Below are 24,633 nucleotides of genomic sequence, written 5' to 3' on the forward strand. Positions count from 1 at the left end.
CAAAGGTCCGTCTAGTCAAGGCTATGGTTTTTCCTGTGGTCATGTATGGATGTGAGAGTTGGACTGTGAAGAAAGCTGAGCGCCGAAGAATTGATGTTTTTGAACTGTGGTGTTGGAGAAGACTCTTGAGAGTCCCTTGGACTGCAAGGAGATCCAACCAGTCCATTCTGAAGGAGATCTGCCCTGGGATTTCTTTGGAAGGAATGATGCTAAAGCTGAAACTCCAGTACTTTGGCCACCTCATGCGAAGAGTTGACTCATTGGAAAAGACTCTGATGCTGGGAGGGATTGGGGGCAGGAGGAAAAGGGGACGGCAGAGGATGAGATGGCTGGATGGCATCACTGACTCGATGGACGTGAGTTTGAGTGAACTCCGGGAGATGGTGATGGACAGGGAGGCCTGATGTGCTACAATTCATGGGGTGGCAAAGAGTCGGACACTACTGAGCGACTGAACTGAACTGATGTGTAGAGTTGTCTCTTGTGTTGTTGGAAAAGGGTGTTTTTTCTGTCCAGCTCTGTGAAAATGGATGCATAACTCTTTCCCACAAGTGGCAGCTCAAATGCTTATTGCTATCTTCAATAATAAAATGCTTTTTAAATGTACTAGGTTGTTTAAAAGAACAACTTTCTCAGAATAAAATTATGCCAAAATATGTAGTAGTTATACATTTCCATATCTAAGAAACAGGTAAAATTTAGTAAATACTAATGTAACTTTAGTCTTTAGTTTTAGAATTGGAGCTCACTGTTAAGTCCCATAACAATGAAAAGGAGAAGGGAGTGGCAGAGGATGATGGTTGGATAGCATCACCAACTCAATGGATATGAATGTGAGCAAACTCCAGGAGACAGCAGAGGACAGAGGAGCCTGGCATGCTGCAGTCCACAAGGTACCCAAGAGTTGTACACAACTTAGCTACTGAACAACAACAATGACAACAAACAGTGAAAAAACTGTGTAACTGTAAATGGTTAAAGGTTTACACCAAAATACTGACCTTTTGCCAGGGTTTATTTTAAGCTTTGATATGAGTTTATAATACCTATATTACTGGTAAGTTGGGGGGACAAAAAGAAACTTTGGGGAAAGAAAAAGAAACTGCTTTATCCTATTTTGAAATGGAATGTCAAAACACATGGTATGTACATAAAAGATGGATGGATACCAATGAAAAGCACAATAGTTAAGAAAGAGACATCACTGGTTCACAAAACCAGTTTGTTAAAATCTAGATTATCTGAAAGCTTTCATTGCAATTTTACAAAGACTATTCTACAATAAAACCAAAAGCTGAAAAGGTAAGCATTGCATTATTATCCTCCCAGATAGTTCTGTAAGACTGATAGCACCTGAGTAATACATACTCATTGATTTATTAATACAAACCAAATGCCACAGTAGCAGAAGGCATGTTAAACCTTTAAACTTAGTAAATTCATGATCTCAACCAACTTTCAAAAGCACAGACAAAACTCAAATTAAAATAAAATATAAATTGCAATGATTTGAAATTTTATATTTCCTCAAATAGAAATCTTATTGCATACAAATCTAAGACCTTGTTGCAAAAATATGTCAGATTTTTATTTCAGGAAAGTGCTTCTGAAGTTGATACAATAACTCAGTTTCTCTACTCCTAAAGTTATTTGCCTTGATGGAACTGACATGAATATAATATTATCTGGTATTTCTGTTTACCACCCTCTCAAGAATAAAGACCACCAAGTCATTTGACACACCTAGTAAGGACCAAATTCACTGGTTTGTGGGATATCTGCAACCAGAAGAGTTTAAAATATAACGGAAAACTCAACCTTACAAAATCATGGGATGCATAAAAAGCAGTTATCAGATAAAACTAAAAGCTGGTTCTTTGAGAAGATAAACAAAATTGACAAACCTTTAGCCAGACTTATCAAGAAAAAAAGAGAGAAGAATCCAATCAACAGAATTAGAAATGAAAAAGGAGAGGTTACAACAGACAATGCAGAAGTACAAAGGATTATAAGAGACTATTATGAACAACTCTATGGCAATAAAATGGATAACCTGGAAGAAATGGACAGATTCTTAGAAAAGTTTAATCTTCCAAGACTGAACCAGGAAGAAACAGAAATTATGAACAACCCAAATACAAGCACTGAAATTGAAGCTGTGATAAAAAATCTCCCAAAAAATAAAAGCCCAGGACCAGGTGGCTTCACAGGAGAATTCTATCAAACATTTAGAGAACAGCTAATGCCTATCCTTCTAAAACTCTTTCAAAAAATTGCAGAGGAAGGAACACTTTCAAACTCATTCTACGAGGCCACCTTCACCCTGATACCAAAACCAGACAAAGACAACACACAAAAAGAAAACTACACGCCAATATCACTGACGAACATAGATGCAAAAATCCTCAACAAAATTTTAGCAAACAGAATTCAGCAACACATCAAAAAGCTCATACACCATGTGTTTAGTTTAGTTCAGTCGCTCAGTCATGTCCGACTCTTTGCAACCCCATGAATCGCAGCACGCCAGGCCTCCCTGTCCATCACCAGCTCCCAGAGTTCACTCAGACTCACGTCCATCAAGTCAGTGATGCCATCCACCCATCTCATCCTCTGTCGTCCCCTTCTCCTCCTGCCCTCAATCCCTTCCAGCATCAGAGTCTTTTCCAATGAGTCAACTCTTTGCATGAGGTGGCCCAAGTACTGTAGTTTCAGCTTTAGCATCATTCCTTCCAAAGAAATCCCAGGGCAGATCTCCTTTAGAATGGACTGGTTGGATCTCCTTGCAGTCCAAGGGACTCTCAAGAGTCTTCTCCAACACCACAGTTGAAAAGCATCAATTCTTCGGTGCTCAACTTTCTTCACAGTCCAACTCTCACATCCATACATGACTACTGGAAAAACCATAGCCTTGACTAGACAGACCTTTGTTGGTAAAGTAATGTCTCTGCTTTCAATATCAAGTTGGGTTTATTCCAGGGATGCAAGGATTCTTCAATATACACAAATTAATCAATGTGATACACCATATTAACAAATTGAAAGATAGAAAACATATGATAATCTCAATAGATGCAAAAAGCCTTTGACAAAATTCAGCACCCATTTATGATTAAAATTCTTCAAAAAAATGGGCATAGAAGGAACCTACCTCAACACAGTAAAGGCCATATATGATAAGCTACAGCAAACATTTTTTTCTATGGTGTAAAACTGAAAGCATTCCCGCTAAGATCAGAAACAAGACAAGAGTGTCCACTTTCACCACTATTATTCAACTTAGTTCTGGAAGTCCTAGCTACCGCAATCAGAGAAGAAAAAGAAATAAAAGGAATCCAGATCGGAAAAGAAGTAGTAAAGCTCTCACTGTTTGCAGATGACATGATACTGTACATAGAAAACCCTAAAGATAGTATCAGAAAATTACTAGAGCTAATCAGTGAATTTAGCAAAGTTGCAAGATACAAAATCAATTCACATATATCACTTGCATTTCTATATACTAACAATGAAAAATCAGAAAGAGAAATAAGGACTCAATCCCATCCACCATTGCAACGAAAAGAATAAAATATCTAGGAATAAATTTACCTAAGGAGACAACAGAACTGTACACAGAAAATTATAAGACACTAATGAAAGAAAACAAAGACGATATAAACAGATGTAGGGATAGTCCATGTTTCTGGGTAGGAAGAATCAATACTGTGAAAATGACTTTACTACCAAATGCAATCTACAGATTCAGTGTGATCCCTATCAAATTACCAATGGAATTTTCTCAGAACTAGAACAAAAAATTTCACAATTCATATGGAAACAAAAAAGACCCCAAATAGCCAAAGCAGTCTTGAGAAAGAAGAATGGAGCTGGAGGAATCAATCTTCCTGACTTCAGATTACACTACAAAGCTACAGTCATCAAGACAGTATGGTACTTGCAGAAAAGCAGAAATATAGACCAAGGGAACAAGATAGAAAGCCCAGAAATAAACCCATGCACCTGTGGGTATCTTATTTTTGACAAAGGAGGCAAGAATATACAATGGGGCAAAGGCAGCCTCTTCAACATATAGTGCTGGGAAAACTGGACAGCTACATGTAAAAGAATGAAATTAGAACATTTCCTTACACCATACACAAAGATAAACTCAAGTGGATTCAGGACCTAAATGTAAGACAAGACACTATAAAACTCTTAGAGGAAAACATAGGCAGAACACTTGATGACATAAATCAAAGCAAGATCCTCTATGACACACCTTCTGGAGTAACAGAAATAAAAGCAAAAGTAAACAAGTGGGACCTGATTAAACTTAAAAGCTTTTGCACAGCAAAGGAAACTATAAGCAAGGTGAAAAGACAACCCTCAGAATGGGAGAAAATAATTGCAAATGAAACAACTGACAAAGGATTAATTTCCAAAATATACAAATAGCTCATACAACTTAACACCAGAAAAACAAACAACCTAATCAAAAAGTGGGAAAAAGACCTAAACAGACATTTTTCCAAAGACGACATAGAGATGGCTAACAAATGCATGAAAACATGCTCAACATCTCCCATTATTAGAGAAATGCAAATCAAAACTACAATGAGGTATCACCTCACACCAGTCAGAATGGCCCCCATCAAAAAGTTGACAAACAGTAAATGCTGGGGAGGGTGTGGAGAAAAGACCTGTTGCACTGTTGGTGGGAATGTAAATTGATACAGCCACTATGGAAGATGGTATGGAGATTCCTTAAAAACCTAGGAATAAAACCACCATATCACCCAGCAATCCCACTCCTAGGCATATACCCTGAGGAAACCAATGTTGAAAAAGACACATGTATCCCATTGTTCACTGCAGCACTATTTACAATAGGTAGAACATGGAAGCAACCTAGATGTCCATCGACAGACGAATGGATAAAGAAATTGTGGTACATATACACAACGGAATATTACTCAGTCGTAAAAAAGGAACACATCTGAGTCGGTTCTAATGAGATGGACAAACCTAGAACCTGTTATACAGAGTGAAGTATGTCAGAAAGAAAGATAAATATTGTATTCTAATGCATATATACGGAGTCTAGAAAAATGGTACTGAAGAATTTATTTACAGGGCAGCAATGACTTTTCACTTTCATGCATTGGAGAAGGAAATGGCAACCCACTCCGGTGTTCTTGCCTGGAGAATCCCAGGAATGGTGGAGCCTGGTGGGCTGCTGTCTATGGGGTCACACAGAGTTGGACACGACTGAAGTGACTTAGCAGCAGCAGCAGCAGCAATGAAGAAACAGACATAGAGAACAGACTTATGGACATGGGGAGAGGGGAGGAGAGGGTGAGATGTATGGAGAGAGTAACATGGAAACTTATATTACCATATGTAAAATATATAGCCAATGGGAATTTGCTGTATGGCATAGGAAACTCAAACAGGGGTTCTGTATCAACCTAGAGGGGTGGGATGGGGAGGGAGATGGGAGGGAGGTTCAAAAGGGAGGGGATATATATATATATATATATATACTTATGGCTGATTCATGTTGAGGTTTGACAGTAAACAACAAAATTCTGTAAAGCAATTACCCTTCAATTAAAAAATCAATAAATTTAAAAAAACAGTTATTAGAGGGAAATTCATATGAAGGAAGCAATATGACCTTCCTCACAAAACAAGAAGAATCTCAAATAAATAACCTAGCCTACCACTTAAAAGAATTAGAAAAAGAAAAACAAACAATACCTGAAGTCAGCAAAAAGAAGAAAGTAATAGACATCAGAAAGGAAATAAAATAGAGATTTTAAAAAAATAGAAAAAGTAAAAGAAGACAAAACAAAACAAAATCTGGTTCTTTGAATGGATAAACAAGATTGACAAACCTCTGGCCACGCTTACCAAGAAGAAGAGAGAACACTAATAAATAAAATAAGAAATGAAAAAAAGAGACATAACTGATAACTCACCATAAGGGAATAATCATATGAAAACAAATTTGACAACCAAAAAGATATGGACAAGTTTCTTGTCCTAGAAACCTGTATATTTACTGGAAACAAACAGCCACCAAAATTGAACCACAAGGAAATAGATTTTTTAAAAAAGAAGAAATATATAATTTGAACAATTTGAAAAGATGGATCACTAGAATTGAAATAGATTTTGTAATTTAAAGGGGGCTATCCTTGTGGCTCAGCTAGTACAGAATCTGCCTGCAATGTGGGAGACCTGGGTTCGATCCCTGGGTTGGAAAGATCCCCTGGAGAAGGAAAAGGCTACCCACTCCAGTATTCTGGCCTGGAGAATTCCATGGACTGTATAGTCTGTGTGGTCGCAAACAGTCAGACAGGACTGACCAACTTTCACTTTCACTTTGTAATTTAAAAAGTCCCCACAAACAAAAGTCTATAGGACCAGATGGCTTTACAGGTGAATTCTACCAAACACACAAAAAAGAACTTATACTGACCCTTCTCAAACTCTTCGAAAAAGTTAAAGAGGAGGAACACTCCCAAGGACATTTGATGAAGCCACCATCACTCTGCTACCAAAACCAGACAAAGACACCATCAAAAAAGAAAACTAGGCCAATATCTCTGATGAGTACAGATTCAAAAATTCTCAACAGAATGTTAGTACACCAAATCCAACAACATATAAGAAAGATCATACACCATGACCTACTGGGATTCATTCCAAGTTCACAAGGATGGTTCAACACATGCAAATCAGTCCATTTTGTTTCTGATACATCATATAAACAAAAATCAAAAACCACAAGATCATCTCAGTAGATGCAGAAAAAGCATTTGAAAAAATTCAACATTCATTCATGATAAAAACTCTTACCAAAGTGAGTATAGAGGGGACATATCCCAAAATAGTACATGCTATTTATGACAAACCCACAGTTCATATAACACTCAATGGTGAAAAGTTGAAAGCCTTTCTGCTAAAATCTGGAACACGACAAGGATGTCCACTCTCACCATTTCTCTTCAACATAGTATTTGAAGTCCTAGCCAGAGCAATCAAACAAGAAAAAGAAACAAAAGGTAGCCAATTTGTAAGAGAAGAGGTAAAATTGTCATTACATGCCAATGATAGATACTATATACAGACAATCCTAAAGACACCATACAAAAACTACAAGAACTGATAAATGAATTCAGCAAGGTAGCAGGATACAAGATTAACATACAGAAATTGGTTGCTTTCTGTACATCAATGATGAAGTATCAGAAAGGGAATGAAAAAAACAATACCTTTTAAAATCACAACCCCCAAAATAAAATACTTAGGAATAAACCTCACCAAGGAAGTGAAAAACATGTATGCTAAAAACTATAAAACATTAATAAAGGAAACTGAAGATGATTTAAAGAAATGGAAAGATATCCCATGCTCTTAGACTGTAAGAATACTGTTAAAATAGCCATACTACCCAAAGCAATCTACAGATTCAATGCAATCCCTATCAAATTACTCATGACAGTTTTCACAGAATTAGAACTAATAATCCTAAAATTCATATGGAACCATAAAAGACCCAGAATTGCCAAAGCAATCCTGAAGAAAAAGAACAAAGCAGGAAGCACAACCATCCCAGAGTTGAGAAAATACTACAGAATTATAGTAGTCGAAACAATGTGGTATTGGTACAAATACAGACTATGGGCCAATGGAACCGAACAGACAACCCAGAAGCAAACCCACACACCTACTGTCAGTGAACCTTCAACAAAGGAAGTAAGACTATACAGTGTAAAAAAGACAGTCTCTTCAGCAAGTGGTTTTGAGAAAACTGGATAGCTGCATGTAAATCAATGAAGTTAGAACATATCCTCACATTATACCCAAAACTAAACTCAAAATGGCTTAAGGACTCAAACATAAGACATGACTCTCCTACAAGAGAACATAGACAAAACATTCTCTGACATAAATCATACCAATGTTTTCTTAGGTCAGTCTCCCAAGGCAATAGAAATAAAAACAAAAATAAACAAATGGGACTTAAAGTTACAATCTTTTGCACAGCAAACGAAACCACAAACAAAATGAAAAAATAACTAACACAATGGGAGAAAGTATTTGCAAACAACATGACGGATTAGGGCTTAATTTCCAAATTAAACAAATAGCTCATAGAACTCAACAACAACAAAAAACAAACAACCCAATTGAAAAATGGGCAGAAGATCTAAAGAGACATTTCTCCAAAGAAGACATACAGATGGCCAATAGGCACAAGAAAAGATCCTCAACATTGCCAAGTATGAGTGATCTGCAAATCAAAACTACAATGAAGTACCACCTCATACTGGTCAGAATGGCCATCATTAGAAAATTTACAAACAACAAATGCTGAGATGGTGTGGAGAATAAGGAACCTTCCTACACTGTTGGTGGGAATGTAACATTGGTACAGCCACCATGGAAAACAGTTAGGAGGTTCCTCAGAAAATTAAAACAGAATAACCATACGACTCAGCAAGCCCACTTCTGGGCGTATAGCCAGACAAAACTATAATTCAAAATGATACATGCATCCCTATGTTCACAACACCACTATTCACAATAGTGAAGATACAGAAACCACCTAAATGTCCATCGACATATGAATGGATAAAAAAGACGTGATACATAAATACAATGGAATACTACTCAGCCATTAAAAGAACAAAATAATGCCATTCGCAGCAACATCAATGCAATTAGAGATTATCATACTAAGAGAAGTCAGAAAAATAAAGGCAAATACCATATAATATCACTTATATGTAGAATCTAAAATACAGTTGAACCTATCTATAAAACAGAAACAGAATCACAGACATAGAGAATAGACTGGCGGTTGCCAAGGTGAAGAAGGGTGGGAGGGGTTGGATTTGGAGTCTGAGACTAGTAAATGCAAACTGGTATATATACAATGATAAACAACAAAGTCCTACTGTATAGCATGGGGAACTAAATTCAGTATCCTGTTATAAATCATAATGGAAAAGAATATGAAAAAAGAATGTATAGATAGATAGATATAGATATGCTAATGCTAAGTCACTTCAGTCATGTCCAACTCTGTGTGACCCCATAGAACTGGCAGCCCACCAGGCTCCCCTGTCCCTGGGATTATCCTGGCAAGAACACTGGAGTGGGTTGCCATTTCCTTCTCCAATGCATGAAAGTGAAAAGTGAAAGTGAAGTAGCTCAGTCATGTCCAACCCTCAATGACCCCGGGGACTGCAGCCTTCCAGGCTCCTCTGCCCATGGGATTTTCTAGGCAAGAGTACTGGAGTAGGGTGCCATTGCCTTCTTAGAGATACAGATATAGATATCTGTATAATTGAGTCATTTTGTTGTACAGCAGTAATTAACATTGTAATTCAACCATACTTCAATTAAAAAATTAACAATATAATGAAAACAGAAGACCAACTCTGTGAAACCCTCATCCCTAAAAAACAGAACCTCAAATTCTTTTCTTTAAAAATTTTACTTATTTTTTAATACTGCCCTTTTACAATCATTCAATACACACCCACATGGATATATGTGTACATATATATAAATACATACATATCCTTTACATTTTCTCCAGTGTAGGTCAAATTTAGACTAATGATTCAGTTGTCAAAAGCATTGTAATCTATTATCATAAATCTTAAAATACCAATATAAGAATTTAAAAGAACATTTTAAAGCAAATAATTGGTGTAAGCTTTTAAAAAAAAAGAAAACTAAGATTATGGCATACAGTCCCATCACTTCATGGCAAATAGATGGGGAAACAATGGAAACAGTGACAGACTTTATTTTTTGGGCTCCAAAATTAGTGCAAATGGTGACTGCAGCCAAGAAATTAAAAGATGGTTGCTCCTTGGAAAAAAAGCTTTGACAAACCTAGACAGCATATTAAAAAGCAGAGACGTTACTTTGTTAACAAAGTTCTGTCTAGTCAAAGCTACGGTTTTTCCAGCAGTCGTGTATGGATGTGAGAGTTGGACTATAAAGAAAGCTGAGTGCCAAAGAGCTGATGCTTTTGAACTGTGGTGTTGGAGAAGACTCTTGAGAGTCCATTGGACTGCAAGAAGATCATACCAGTCAATCCTAAAGGAAATCAGTCCTGAATATTCATTGGAAGGACTGATGTTGAGGCTGAAATCCAATACTTTGGCCACCTGATGCAAAGAACTGACTCACTGGAAAAGACAGGGAATGAGATGGTTGGATGACATCACTGACTTGATGGAGATGAGTTTGAGGAAGCTCCGGGAGTTGGTGATGGACAGGGAAGCCTGGCGTGCTGCAGTCCATGGGGTTGCAAAGAGTTGGACATGACTGAGCGACTGAAGTGAGCTGAACTGAATCCATACAAACATTGAAAGTTTTATTTTGAAGCTCCTGGATTATGTGAGGGCTTCCCTGGTAGCTCAGATGGTAAAGCGTCTGCCTGCAATGCAGGAGACCCGGGTTTGATCCCTGGGTCAGGAAGATCCCCTGGAAAAGGAAATGGCAACCCACTCCAGTATTTTTGCTGGGAAAATTACATGGACGGAGGAGCTTGGTAGGCTACATCTAACCATCAAACCTCGATTATGTAGCTATATAAAATGACATAATATGGGCTTCCTTGGTGGCTCAGTGGTAAAGAATTTGCCTGCCAATACAGGAGACATGGGTTCAATTCCTGGTCCAGGAAGATCCCATATGCTACATTGCAACTAAACCCATGTGCCACAACTATTGAGCCTGTGCTCCAGAGCCCAGGAACCACAATCACTGAAGTCCTGCACCCTATAGCCCATGCTCTGCAGCAAGAGAAGCCACTGCAGTGAGAAGCCCATGCACTCCAACTAGAGAGTATCTCCGTCTCATCACTAGAGAAAGCCCGTGCAGAGCAAGGAAGACCCAGTGCAGCCAAAAATAAATAAATACATACAATTAGAATGGCACAATAGCATAATGTACTTCTACCGCTCAAGCTTAACTAAGTAACTGGAATGATTCAACAATGTAATTTTAATTGGAGTCTTTCTGATTTGTTAACTTTCAGCAAATAAGGAAAACTACTTAGTCAAAAAAATTACCTAAGTAAAGTTGATCTTTAGAAATAATGTTATCTAAACTGCTTTTGAAAACAGTTAAGTAGGCAGCTCTACAATTCATATAAAATATCTCTTCTTCAGTTAGCAGAAATTTCTTTGATCGAGGACTCTCTGAATGCGTTGGTTTCTGACCCGAGAAAGCTGCATCACTTCCTGGACTGATGGCCATTCTATTAGAAAATAATTTAAAATTTTGTTTTAGTCACTGTTAGTCCTAAAATGAAAACGTCACTTTGGCTTTCAAATGGTGGTGGTGGGTGGGGGAGGAGAATAAAGACATGAAGGTTTTTATATGTGGAAAAATGATGTACATTATAATACGCATATGGTTATATTATCATATGTTAAACTAGAATAAGTTTTTGGCAGTTGATTTCTAAATATATTATATATACATATATATACACACAATATATACATGAGAACCCAAAGAACAAAGCTAAAACAAAGATGTAACATAAATACAAAAGAAGACTCATAGGGCAAAGGAAAAGCACGCATTTATTCTCTCAAAATTAGAGGACAGTCAGTTGAGACTCATCCTAGGATTGTCATGAGGATTAATTAAACTAACACATTTGAAGCATACAGAGCAGTGCCAGGCACATAATAAATGCTAAATAAACTATAGAGTGAAACTCCAGCATAATGATAATTTGAATATAATGTGATTGGCAGCTGGCATTCATCTCCATAGCAGCATCAACCACATCATTTCACTAACATCTCAATACTGCAGCCCCACATTTAAAATGACTGAATTCTTAAAATCCCATGTATAGCATTATCCTGCGGTTTTACTGTATTCTATTACCACCAATAATAATGTTAACAATAATTTCGGGGTTTATACAGCACCTCTGCTCATAAGAGTTTAAAGAACTGTCATACATCTTGATACATACCTACTACAGTGGTCAGGTACTTTCTGAACCTTTTACAGATACGAAAATTGAGAGACAGAGATCTCACCCAGCTAAGAGTAAGCAGCAAAAGCATGTAAATTTCGGTAACAGTTTCTTCTTTTTTAATGTTATAAAAGGTTTCTTGTACAACAGTTACTATAAGGCACTATAGTGGTGCCTTATAGTAACTGTGCTGGTGATCTAACAGCTTCCAACATTATTTTACCCAGCTTTGACTTCTAAAAATACATTTCAACCTAATAAATTGAATATTTCTAGTTCAACAATAAGACGACACAGGTAGGGTCCCCTTCAGGACTCATTGGATTCTTACTCAGGAGGCCTAAATTACTAACACCTTCTTGAATTATATAGGTCTTTTACACTTGGGAAAGAAAGATAATAATCGCTTATCATGGATGAAGTACCCTATTTATAATACACAGACCGCTTGCCTGACACTTTCATCTTACACCAGATTTAGAAGGACCCCACAGGGATGTGGTGTCACAGTCTGGTTACTGCAAATTGGTATAACTATAATTAAGCATCACAGTTTTTAAACACATATGCGTGCACGCGTATCTTCACAAATGTGAAAGAAATCTGTTTCAATAAGGAAAGGAGAATGAACGTTCATTTTGAAGCCAGAAACTTAGAAATTTAAGGTTTTGTGTGTGTGTGTTTCAGACTGTCCTCAACTGTTCTTTCCAAATAAACTGACGCCCTCAAATGGAAATCCCACAGCAAAAATGTTCCAGAATTCTTCCCCCCCCGCCCCCCGCTCTGTAATATGAGATTAAACTGAAGCATAATTAAATATATAATTCAGCTCCTCAGGCTTGGAAACCTCCTGCATTTAAAACTCCAGCCTGAGACCAAGACAGGGGCCTAGAGAGTACATTGCAGCAAATGCTCCATAAATAACCAGCCACACAATAGCAAGAAAAATAAACTGTTAACAAGCGCCTAAGGCTTCTAGAGGGCCAAGTGAAAACAGAGAGTCATCTAGTCACCGTCCCTACACTGTAAAATACGTTCAGGGCTGATCTCGGGCAACATCTCTCTATTTTTTGTATTACTCTGGGAATAAAATCGCATTTATATGTACATTTTAAGTACAGACATGGAGCAAGGCTACGTATGACAAAGTAATAAAAGATGCGGGTGAAGAAAAGGAAGCCGAACAGTGAGGGACGGAGCGGGCAAAGAGAGAGACAGCGAGTTGCTTGCTACCTAACTGCAGGTCACAAACGGGGGAGCGTAGTCAATTCTCCTGAAAGCCTCCGCAATCCTCTCACTGCAGCAGTACAGTCCTCGGCCTTCTTTTAATTACCATGGAAACTGCACCTCTCCGCCACCGGAAACAAGATGCGGAGCACCTCCCTAAATGGTCCGGCTAGAAATCTGCGGATACTTATTCCAGAGTGAACAGAGATGGCTCTGTCTCCGTTTTTTCAGGGGGCCTTCTTGTCAGAATCCTGAGAGAGGGCCCTGCGTTGCCCTGGCAGGGGCTGAGTGCTGTCTATGTGTTGACTCTCCTCCCCTCTTACTGGCGTACACTGGGATCCCTTGTCGCTGGCGGAATGTTTCCGGCGGTCTTCTTTGAGTGTGGCACAGCGTCGAGTGACTGTTGGCCCGCGTTTTTCAGGCTTCAGTGTTTCTCTTAGAAGGTTCTCTGTTTACGGAAGGAGTTACTTAGGGATTTTCATCTGGCGACGGAGGTGCATTCTTAAAAGTCGAAATGCCGTAAGTATCTCTTCCTTCGGGTGTTGCTGTGTTTGGGTACCTCTGTGAGCAAGACGAGTAGATATTTTGTGGCCCAGTAACCTTTTCCGTTGTCCTTTTCAGAGAGTAAATTTGTCTGTTTCTCCGACTGTTCCTGGTGCTTGGTACCCCAACCCAACTCTGCTTCTCTTCCTTCCAGTTTTATTTATCTAGTAGTATTTCTTCACTTTAATTCTGATTCTCCAAGGCTTTTGACAGATTTTATAGGCTATGGGCTATATTTAGTGATGTATTGCTTGAAATGATTTCAAATATGTTTAACATACCGAGAATAGGACCAGAGTACATTGCAAAACGCCGTATAATTTGATAAAGCCCCTTAATTTCTAGATTAGTGTGGTTAAGTTCCTATAAACTTGTAGCAGAGCCCACGAACCGGGTCCCAAGAGAACTAAATTTCATCTTCCAAAAGAGGACGCTTAGCCAGTTCTGAAAAGAGCTGACCAACGTTGAGTGAATCACTTAACTTCAGGCTTTAGTTTTCTTGCTTATCATTGCCCTGTAGACTTTTGTTGTTGTTGTTCAAAGCTCAGTAAAGAACGTTTTCTTTGGGGTATGAGTGGAGATAATATATCAGTTGAGTTCAGTCCAGTTGCTCAGTCGTGTCCGACTCTTTGCGACCCCATGGAGTGCAGCAGGCCAGGCTTACCTGTCCATCACCAATTCCCGGAGTTTACCCACACTCATGTTCATTCAGTCGGTGATGCCATTCAACCATCTCATCCTCTGTCGTCCGCTTCTCCTCCCGCCTTCAATCTTTCCCAGCATCAGGGTCTCTTCAGATGAGTCAGTTCTTCCTATCAGGTGGCCAAAGTATTGGAGTTTCAGCCTCAACATCACTCCTTCCAATAAACATTCAGGACTGATCTCCTTAAGGATGGACTGGTTGGATCTCCTTGCAGTCCAAGGGACTCTCAAGAGTCTTCTCCAACACCACAGTTCAAAAGCATCAGTTCTTCCACGCTCAGCTTTCTTTATAGTCCAACTCTCACATCCATACATGACTACTGGAAAAACCATAGCTTTGACTGGATGGACCTTTGTTAGCAAAGTAATGTCTCTGCTTTTTATATGCTGTCTAGGTTGGTCATAACTTTTCTTCCAAGGAGTAAGTGTCTTTTAATGTCTTGGCTGCAGTCACCATCTGCAGTGATTTTGGAGCCCAAAAAATAAAGTCTGACACTGTTTCTGCTGTTTCCCCATCTATTTGCCATAAAGTGATGCCATGATCTTAAGTTTTCTGAATGTTGAGCTTTAAGCCAACTCTTTCACTCTCCTCTTTCACTTTCATCAAGAGGCTCTTTAGTTCTTCACTTTCTGCCATAAGGGTGATGTCATCTGCGTATCTGAGGTTATTGATATTTCTCCCGGCAATCTTGATTCCAGCTTGTGCTTCTTCCAGCCTAGCATTTCTCATGATGTACTCTGCATATAAGTTAAATAAGCAGGGTGACAATATACAGCCTTGACGTACTCCTTCCCTGATTTGGAACCAGTCTGTTGTTCCATGTCCAGTTCTAACTTGCGTCCTGTCTTGCATACAGATTTCTCAAGAGGCAGGTCAGGTGGTCTGGTATTCCCATCTCTTAAAGAATTTTCCACAGTTTATTGTGATCCACACAGTCAAAGGCTTTGGCATAGTCAATAAAGCAGAAATAAATGTTTTTCTGGAACTCTCTTGCCTTTTCAATGATCCAGCAGTTGTTGGCAATTTGATCTCTGGTTCCTCTGCCTTTTCTAAAACCGGCTTGAACGTCTGGAAGTTCACAGTTCATGTATTATTGAAGCCTGGTTTGGGGAATTTTGAGCGTTACTTTACTAGCATGTGAGATGAGTGCAATTGTGCAGTCGTTTGAACATTCTTTGGGATTGGAATGAAAACTGACCTTTTCCAGTCCTGTGGCCACTGCTGAGTTTTCCAAATTTGCTGGCATATTGAGTGCAGCACTTTCACAGCATCATCTTTCAGGATTTGAAATAGCTCAACTGGAATTCCATCACCTCCACTAGCTTTGTTCGTAGCAATGCTTCCTCAGGCCCACTTGACTTCACATTCCAGGATGTCTGGCTCTAGGTGAGTGATCACACCATCCTGATCATCTGGATTATGAAGATCTTTTCTGTACATTTCTTCTCTGTATTCTTGCCACCTGTTCTTAATATCTTCTGCTTCTGTTTGGTCCATACCATTTCTGTCCTTTATTGTGCCCCTCTTTGCATAAAATGTTCCCTTGGTATCTCTAATTTTCCTGAAGCGATCTCTAGTCTTTCCCATTCTGTTGTTTTCCTCTATTTCTTTGAGGAGTGCTTTCTTATCTCTCCTTGCTATTCTTTGGAACTCTGCATTCAAATGGGTATAGCTTTCCTTTTCTCCTTTGTTTTCACTTCTCTTCTTTTCACAGCTTTTTGTAAGGCCTCCTCAGAGAGCCATTTTGCTTTTTTGCATTTCCTTTTCTCGGGGATGGTCTTGATTGCTGTCTCCTGTACAATGTCACAAACCTCCGTCCATAGTTCTTCAGGCACTATGTCCATCAGATCTAGTCCCTTAAATCTATTTCCCACTTTCACTGTATAATGGTAAGGGGTTTGATTTAGGTCATACATGAATGGTCTAGTGATTTTCCCTGCTTTCTTCAATTTCAGTCTGAATTTGGCAATAAGGAGTTCATGATCTGAGCCACAGTCAGCTCCCGGTCTTGTTTTTGCTGACTGTATAGAGCTTCTCCATCTTTGGTTGCAAAGAATATGATCAGTCTGATTTTGGTATTGACCATCTGGTGATGTCCATGTGTAGAGTCTTCTCTTGTGTTGTTGGAAGAGGGTGTTTTCTATGATCAGTGCGGAGATAATATGTAATATATGAAGTTCTCTGGCTGCCTCTTGTCCCCATGCTGATTTAGGTACCCTCCTCCTGTGCACTTCTAGAGTAACTTTTCTCCATTATTTTCAGTTCAGTTCAGTCTCACAGTCATGTCCAACTCTTGGCAACCCAATGGACTATAGCACGCCAGGCTTCCCTGTCCATCACCAACTCCCAGAGCTTGCTCGGATTCATGTCCTTCGAGTTGGTGATGCCATCCAACCATCTCATCCTCTGTCCTCCTCTTCTCCTGTCTTCAGTCTTTCCCAGCATCAGGGTCTTTTCCACTGAGCCTGTTCTTCGAGTCAGGTGGCCAAAGACTTGGAGCTTCAGCTTCAGCATCAGTCCTTCCAATCAATATTCAGGACTGATTTCCTTTAGGATGGACTGGTTTGATCTGGCAGTCCAAGGGACTCTCAAGAGTCTTCTCCAACACCAGAGTTCAAAAGCATCAGGTCTTCGGCACTCAGCTTTCTTTATAGTCCAACTCTCACATCCGTATATGACTACTGGAAAAAGCATAGTTTTGACTAGATGGACCTTTGAAGGTAAAGAAGTGTCTCTGCTTTTTAATATGCTCTCTAGGTTTGTCAGGGCTTCCCTCATAGCTCAGTTGGTGAAGAATCCGTCTGGGATGCAGAAAACCCCTTTTCAATTCCTGGGTCGGGAAGATCTGCTGGAGAAGCGATAAGCCTCTCACTCTAGTATTCTTGGGCTTCCCTGGTGGCTCAGCTGGTAAAGATCCACCTGCAATGCCCAAGACCTGGGTTCGATCCCTGGGTTGGGAAGATCCCCTGTTAAAGGGAAAGGCTACCTGCTTCAGTATTCTGGCCTGGAGAATGCCATGGACTGTGCAATCCATGGAGTCACAAAAAGGCGGACACGACTGAGCAACTTTCACTTCGCTTCACTTCCCTTCACGTTTGTCATAGCTTTTCTTCCAAGGAGCAAGCATCTTTTAACATCATGTCTGTAGTCACCATCTGCAGTGATTTTGGAGCCCAAGAAAATACAATCTGTCACTGTCCATTGTTTCCCCATGTATTTGCCAAATGCAGAGTAACACAAGGTGGAAGGAGGAACATCTGAAGGAAATAGAATTGATGTGAAAGTGGGAAGATTTACAGAAATAATAACCTACATTTATTGAATATGTAATTATGATTTGGATACTGTAATTAACTGTTTACCTACATTTTTTGATTGAATCCTAAAAAAGACCTTGGGAGGTAGATGCTGCTGTTATCTCTACTTTCTAGATAAGAGAGCTTAGCACCTAATACAGAGAAGGCAATGGCACCCCACTCCAGTACTTTTGCCTGGAAAATCCCACTGACAGAGGAGCCTGGTAGGCTGCAGTCCATGGGGTCACTAAGAGTCAGACACGACTGAGCGATTTCACTTTCAGTTTTCACTTTCATGCACTGGAGAAGGAAATGGCAACCCACTCCAGTGTTCTTGCCTGGAGAATCCCAGGGATGGCAGAGCCTGCTGGGCTGCCGTCTATGGGGTTGCACAGAGTCAGACACAACTGAAATGACTTAGCAGCAGCAGCACCTAATAAGGTATCCTACACACAGGTACCAATAAATATGTTTCACTTATACCTTTAGAAGTTATGGATTATTAAAGAGGTTTTCCTTTCCCCAGAATGAAGAAAAAAGACTTGCCTTTGTACTCTTGCACTAGAAAAAGAACCCAGTTAGCACTTATACAAAACTATGAGGATAACGTTGCAAATTCCCTGTCAAATAGGAAATCAGTGGAATGTGGTTTGTGTTTGCATAATAAGTAGTGATACTTCCTGAGGTATGCTTGTGTTCTGCTGTAGATAGTAGGGAACCCCTAAAAACTTTTAAATGTGGACCTTTTGGGCACCTGTTTTCTTAACATATTAACTGGTACATGTTATCTTAGGAGAGTCTGCAGTAATTATATTCTGACAATAAATACATGACCTTAAAGTTGTATAGCAGCTTTATATGTATATATATAAAGTTGATATATAGCAACTTCACTGAGTTAATTTTGGCAAAGTGATTCAAGATGAAATTAATGGTTATGTAATGCAAAAGTACTTCGGTAGAGGATCTCCATAATTGTTAGGAAACTTTTAGTTTTCAACGTGGTTAAACTGCAGGGTCACAAATAATGGTGCAAAAAGTTATCTTGATAAGTTATATGTGAAAGTGATATGGCTTTTAAGTGATGTTGAGATGATAACTTTTTGATATGAACTTGGCATTTTTGGCATGGGATTGTGTGACCTATCTCCTCTCTAATTTATTTTATCATTGACATGGAAAAAGTATAACAAGTAATTTTGGAATATGCATGGCCTAAATTAATGTAAAGGAAGTATAACAGTAATGTCCCATAACAATAGAGTGGATGGGTGAATCTTAAAAACATACCGGATGAAAGAGCCAATTTGTAGAAAATTACATATAGCATATTACCTTTATAAAGCATGAAAGTGAAAGTCGCTCAGTTGTGTCCAACTCTTTGTGACCCCATGGACTATACAGTCCATGGAATTCTCCAGGCCAGAATACTAGAAGTGACCAGAATACTGTCGATTCTCCAGGGAGTCTTCCCAACCCAGGGATCGAACCCAGGTGTTGGGCTTTGCAGGTGGATTCTTTACCAGCTGAGCCACAAAGGAAGCCCTTATAAAGCTTAAGAACAAGCAAAAAACTATAGTTGAGGATTCTGTATGTTTATAATAAGTTTATTTATGGAAGAAAAACAGAGGAATGATAAATACAAAATTTAGTTTAATGATAGCCTTTCTGGGGAAAGCAGACGGATTAGAGACAGCACATATAGGTGTACCCATCCATATTGGTAATGGTCTAGTTCTTAAGTTGTATGGTGAGTTTATGGGTGTTTATTTTCACATTATGCTTCATAAACTAATCATTCTATATGTATTCTTTAGTGTCAAATACTACTCAAAATGTTTTTTAAAGATTTAGAAATTATCTTGAATTATAGTCTCAATAACTATAGTTTTCTCCGCCTTCTCTTTGGTCATATAAAGCAGATGCTATCTTGGAGTTGGGAAAACAAATGCATTGGATAAATGCTGTTCCTGATTCCATTAGGCTAATCATCATCCCTTTCAACTTTGCTTCTCTCCTGTGTACATTATAAAATTAGTGTCATCATTATTTCTCCATCTAGGTTGCAACCTTAAATTTTTTTAATTTTTGGATTTGAAGACTTTGAAGTAAGACAAACCAGGGTTTGAATCTTGGTTCTGCTACTTTACCAACTGTGACACTTACGTTGTTACTCATTGATCTCATGGATTAGTATAGTTATTCAATAAATAGTAATTGAATGATTAAGTTGCTGCTTTAAAGAGATTTCATCTTTTGTAGCCAAATTTCAAACCATGTTTATATTTGCATAATCAGTTCAGTTGCTCAGTCGTGTCCGACTTTTTGCAACCCCATGAACCACAGTACACCAGGCCTCCCTGTCCATCACCAACTCCTGGAATCCACCCAAACCCATGTCCATTGTGTCAGTGATACCATCCAACCGTCTCACCCTCTGTCGTCCCCTTTTCCTCCTGCCCTCAATCTTTCCCAGCATCAGCGTCTTGTCAAATGAGTCACCTCTCCACACCAGGTGGCCGAAGTATTGGGGTTTCAGCTTCAACATCAGTCCCTCCAATGAACACCCAGGACTGATCTCCTTTAGGATGGACTGGTTGGATCTCCTTGCAGTCCAAGGGACTCTCAAGAGTCTTCTCCAACACCACAGTTCAAAAGCATCAATTCTTCAGCGCTCAGATTTCTTTATAGTTCAACTCTCACATCCATACATGACTACTGGAAAAACCATAGCCTTGACTAGATGGACCTTTGTTGGCAATGTAATGTCTCTGCTTTTTTATATGCTGTCTAGGTTGCTCATAATTGTCCTTTCAAGGAGCAAGCGTCTTTTAATTTCATGACTGCAATCACCATCCACAGTGATTTTGGAGCCCAGAAAAATAAAGTCTGACACTGCTTCCACTGTTTCCCCATCTATTTGCCATGAAGTGATGGGACCGGATGCCATGATCTTAGTTTTCTGAATTTAAGCCAACTTTTTCACTCTTCTCTTTCCTCAAGAGGCTCTTTAGTTCTTCTTCACTTTCTGCCATAAGAGTGGTGTCATCTGCATCTCTGAGGTTATTGATATTTCTCCCGGCAATCTTGATTCCAGCTTGTGCTTCCCCCATCCCAGCATTTCTCTTGATGTACTCTGCATATAAGTTAAATAAGCAGGGTGACAATATACAGCCTTGACGTACTCCTTTTCCTATTTGGAACCAGTCTGTTGTTCCATGTCCAGTTCTGACTGTTGCTTCCTGACCTGCATATAGGTTTCTCAAGAGGCAGATCAGGTGGTCTGATATTCCCATCTCTTTCAGAATTTTCCATAATTTGCATAATACTAAAAGTCAGATTATTATTTGCATAATACTAAAAGTCATTTCATCTTTGGGACAGATGAAAATGGGAAATATTTCCTTCTGTCCCAAAGGAAAGATCTTTGGAGTACACATTAGATACGTTAAGATTGAAAGAGCAATGGCCCCTGAGTGGCTCACAAACAGTCTGGCAGTCAGAAGCACTTTACAAGGAGAGGCACACTCTGATAATGAACATGCCCAGGGGCCTCCCTTGGACTTGAGGCATCCAATTCTAATTTCCCCTCACAGGAGAACTGGAGAAGGAGACAGCAACCTACTCCAGTATTCTTTCCTGGAGAATTTCATTGACAAAGGACCGTGGCGGGCTACAGTCCATGGGATCACAAAGAGTCAGACATGACTGAGTGACTAACACTTACACTTTAAAGTCAAACATAGTTTTGTAATAGCTCTTCCTATAAATAATCAAATCTCCTTTTAAGTGCTTCCCCTGCCCCATTATATCTTTTCCTTTTTAAAGATTCCTAGTATTACTTGCTTAGTTTTTCTAATTACTGTGGATTATTATACTAATTCAGAGAAGGCAATGGCACCCCACTCCAGTACTCTTGCCTGGAAAAGCCCATGGACGGCGGAGCCTGGTAGGCTGCAGTCCATAGGGTCGCTAAGAGTCGGACACGACTGAGTGACTTCACTTTCACTTTTCACTTTCATGCATTGGAGAAGGAAATGGCAACCCACTCCAGTTTTCTTGCCTGGAGAATCCCAGGGACGGAGGAGCCTGGTGGGCTGCCGTCTGTGGGGTCGCACGGAGTCGGACACGACTGAAGCAACTTAGCAGCAGCAGCAGCAGCGTTATACTAATTCAGACAAGGACATTCCATCTGTTTCTGTGAGTTAATTTTATTCTGTTCCAAGCTGTCGACTGAGTTAAGGTTATAGTTGGAATACTTTTAGTATTGGAGGAAACTATGTTAAACAGTATTTCTGTGGGGTCCATTCTGATGACATATCATGAAAATCGGTGAGTTTCTCTGAGAGAACATTAAAATATGCTTTATATTCCTTGATAAAGGAGATTGATTCCAGGAAGCCGCACATGTACCCACATCTGTGTATGCTCAAGTCCCTTATATAAAATGGCTTAGTAAAATGGAAATGGTTGGCCCTGTGTATCCAAGGGTTTTCTGTCCACAGATTCAACCAACCATGGGTGAAAATCTTGACCACAGATGTGAAACCCATTAATATGGAGGGTACACTGTATATTTATTGAAAAAAATCTGTATAAGTAGACTAGTACAGTTCAAACCCATGTTATTCAAGGGTCAACTGTATATATTTTTTGCTTATAACTTCTTGAATAGACGCAAGTGTTTAAAGCAAGAATAATAATACTTATTGTGAGTTTTATAACGTTTGTATGTTTAACAGTATAACACAAAGGACAGAGTGAGTGGACAGTAACACTGTAAGAGTCTTACATTTTTGTAAAGTTGTATTAACTCTAAATGAACTGTGATGTGTTAAAAAGGTATGTTATAGTTCCCAAAGTAACTAATAAAAATTACAAAGAAAGATAATACATAACCAAAAAGTAAAAAAAACAGTAGAAGAATTGAAGTGGTATATTAAAAATATCTAATCAAAAGAAGGCAGCAAAGGAAGATCAGAGGGAAAAAAACAAGAGACAGAAAACAGGTAGCAAAATGTAGACCCAACTGTAAAATAATTCCATTAAATCTAAGTGCAGTAAAGACACCAATGAAAAGATTGAGAATATCGACTAGATTTAAAGCTATATATATATATCCCAACTCATTTAATCCTAGTAACACAGATACCACCCCCATCAGAAACCAAAGTACAAAAAAAGAATTGTAAGAAAATTGCTGGCTGATGTATTCTTTTTCATGAATGTAGAATCAACTCAAAATTTAAGACTTGAAGGTAATACCTAGGATCATAAAACTCTTGAAGAAAACATAGGCCATAAACTCCATAACATTGGTCTTGGCAATGATCTTTTGGATCTGACACTGCAAGCAAAGGCATTAACAGAAAAATAAGTGGGACAACATCAAAATAAAAAGTTTCTGCACAGAAAAATCTTCTTCATCAACAAAATGAAAAGGCAATTTGCAGAATGGGAGAAAGTATTTGCATATTATGTATCTGATAAGGGATTAAAATCCAAAATATACAAAGAACTCCTACAACTCAATAGCAAAAAAAGAAAATGAAAACCAATCAGTTCCAGAGAGGTCATTTTTTAAAGGCCTGCTCCCACCAGCCCAGCCCAGACCAAGCCGACGTTGAGGGCCGCTCCTCAGCGGAAGGGCCGATGCAGGCCGCGCCCTGGAAAAAAAAAAAAAAAGAAAACCAATCAGATTAAAAAATGGGCAGAGGATCTGAGGAAACATTTTTTCTGGAGAAGACATACAGATGGCCAGCAGGTACATGAAAAGGTGTTCAGCATCACTAATTAAAATGGAAAGCAAAACCACAATAAGATATCACCTCACACCTAATAGAATGGCTCTTATCAGAAAGATAAGAGATAACAGGTGCTGGTGAGAATGTGGAGAAAGGGGATCCTGGGCTCTCCTAGTGGGAATCTAAATTGGTGCAGCCACTATGGAAAGCAATAAGGAGTTTCCTCAAAATATAGAACTCCTATGTGATCCAGCAACTCCATTTCTGAGTGTTTTTCTGAAGGAAATCAAAACACTAACCCAGAAAGATACATGTACATGTTCATTACAGCATTATTTACAATAGCCAAGTATCCACCAGTGGTTGAATGGATAAAGAAAATCTGGTGTGTGTATATATGTGTGAGTATTATATGAGTGTGTGTATATATATATATATTATTCAACCATAACGAAAAAGAAAATCCTGCCACTTGGAATATGGATGGCATCTTGAGGCCTTATGCTAGACAAAATATCAAAAAGAAAGGTTAATACCATATAATCTCAGTTATATTCAGAATCTTTAAAAAGAACAAACTCAGGGAAAAAGAGGTAAGACTTGTGTTTACTAGAGATGGGGGATAGGGAGGGAAGAATTGAAGGAAGGTGGTCAAAAGGTACAGACTTCTAGTTATGAAATACATTAAGTACTGGGAAGGTAATGTACAGTGTGGTTACTATAGTTAATAATACTATATTGTATGTTTGAAAGTTACTAAGAGAGTAGTCAAGTGGGCCTTAGAAAGCGAAGTCGATTGGGCCTTAGGAAACATCACTACAAACAAAGCTAGTGGAGATAATGGAGTTTCAGTTGAGCTGTTTCAAATCCTAAAAGATGATGCTGTTAAAGTGTTCCACTCAATATGCCAGCAAGTTTGGAAAACTCAGCAGTGGTCACAGGACTGGAAAAGATCAGTTTTCATTCCAATCCCAAAGAAAGTCAATATCAAAGAAAGTTCCAACTACCACACAGTTGCAGTTATCTCACATGCTAGCAAAGTAACACTCCAAATTCTCCAATCCAGGCTTCAACAGTATGTGAACTGAGAACTTCTAGATGTTCAAG

At 38.9% G+C, this 24,633-nt stretch overlaps 2 protein-coding genes across 7 annotated transcripts in view; one reads left to right on the forward strand and one right to left on the reverse strand.

The window, feature by feature from the left end:
* EFCAB7 (EF-hand calcium binding domain 7) overlaps positions 1 to 13,400 on the reverse strand; it is a 55,000-nt gene extending 41,600 nt beyond the window's left edge. For both annotated transcript variants that reach the window (XM_070786422.1, XM_019957327.2), the window contains exons 1-2: positions 13,247 to 13,400; positions 11,088 to 11,275 (exon numbers count right to left, since the gene is read on the reverse strand). In XM_070786422.1, the coding sequence (XP_070642523.1) occupies positions 11,088 to 11,274 (187 nt within the window). In that variant the 5' untranslated portion in view covers position 11,275; positions 13,247 to 13,400. The remainder of the gene's footprint in view (positions 1 to 11,087; positions 11,276 to 13,246) is intronic.
* Positions 13,401 to 13,606: 206 nt separating this feature from the next.
* The window catches only part of ITGB3BP (integrin subunit beta 3 binding protein), a 106,823-nt gene continuing 95,796 nt past the window's right edge, over positions 13,607 to 24,633 (forward strand). For all 5 annotated transcript variants that reach the window (XR_011565851.1, XM_019957331.2, XM_070786428.1 and 2 more), the window contains exon 1: positions 13,607 to 13,759. Coding sequence is in view for 4 of the 5 variants with exons in the window: in XM_019957331.2 (XP_019812890.1) it covers positions 13,755 to 13,759 (5 nt within the window). In the remaining variant the exon portion in view is untranslated. The remainder of the gene's footprint in view (positions 13,760 to 24,633) is intronic.

Source organism: Bos indicus, chromosome 3 (genome assembly GCF_029378745.1).
Source record: "Bos indicus isolate NIAB-ARS_2022 breed Sahiwal x Tharparkar chromosome 3, NIAB-ARS_B.indTharparkar_mat_pri_1.0, whole genome shotgun sequence".
Taxonomy (NCBI): Eukaryota; Metazoa; Chordata; class Mammalia; order Artiodactyla; family Bovidae; genus Bos; species Bos indicus.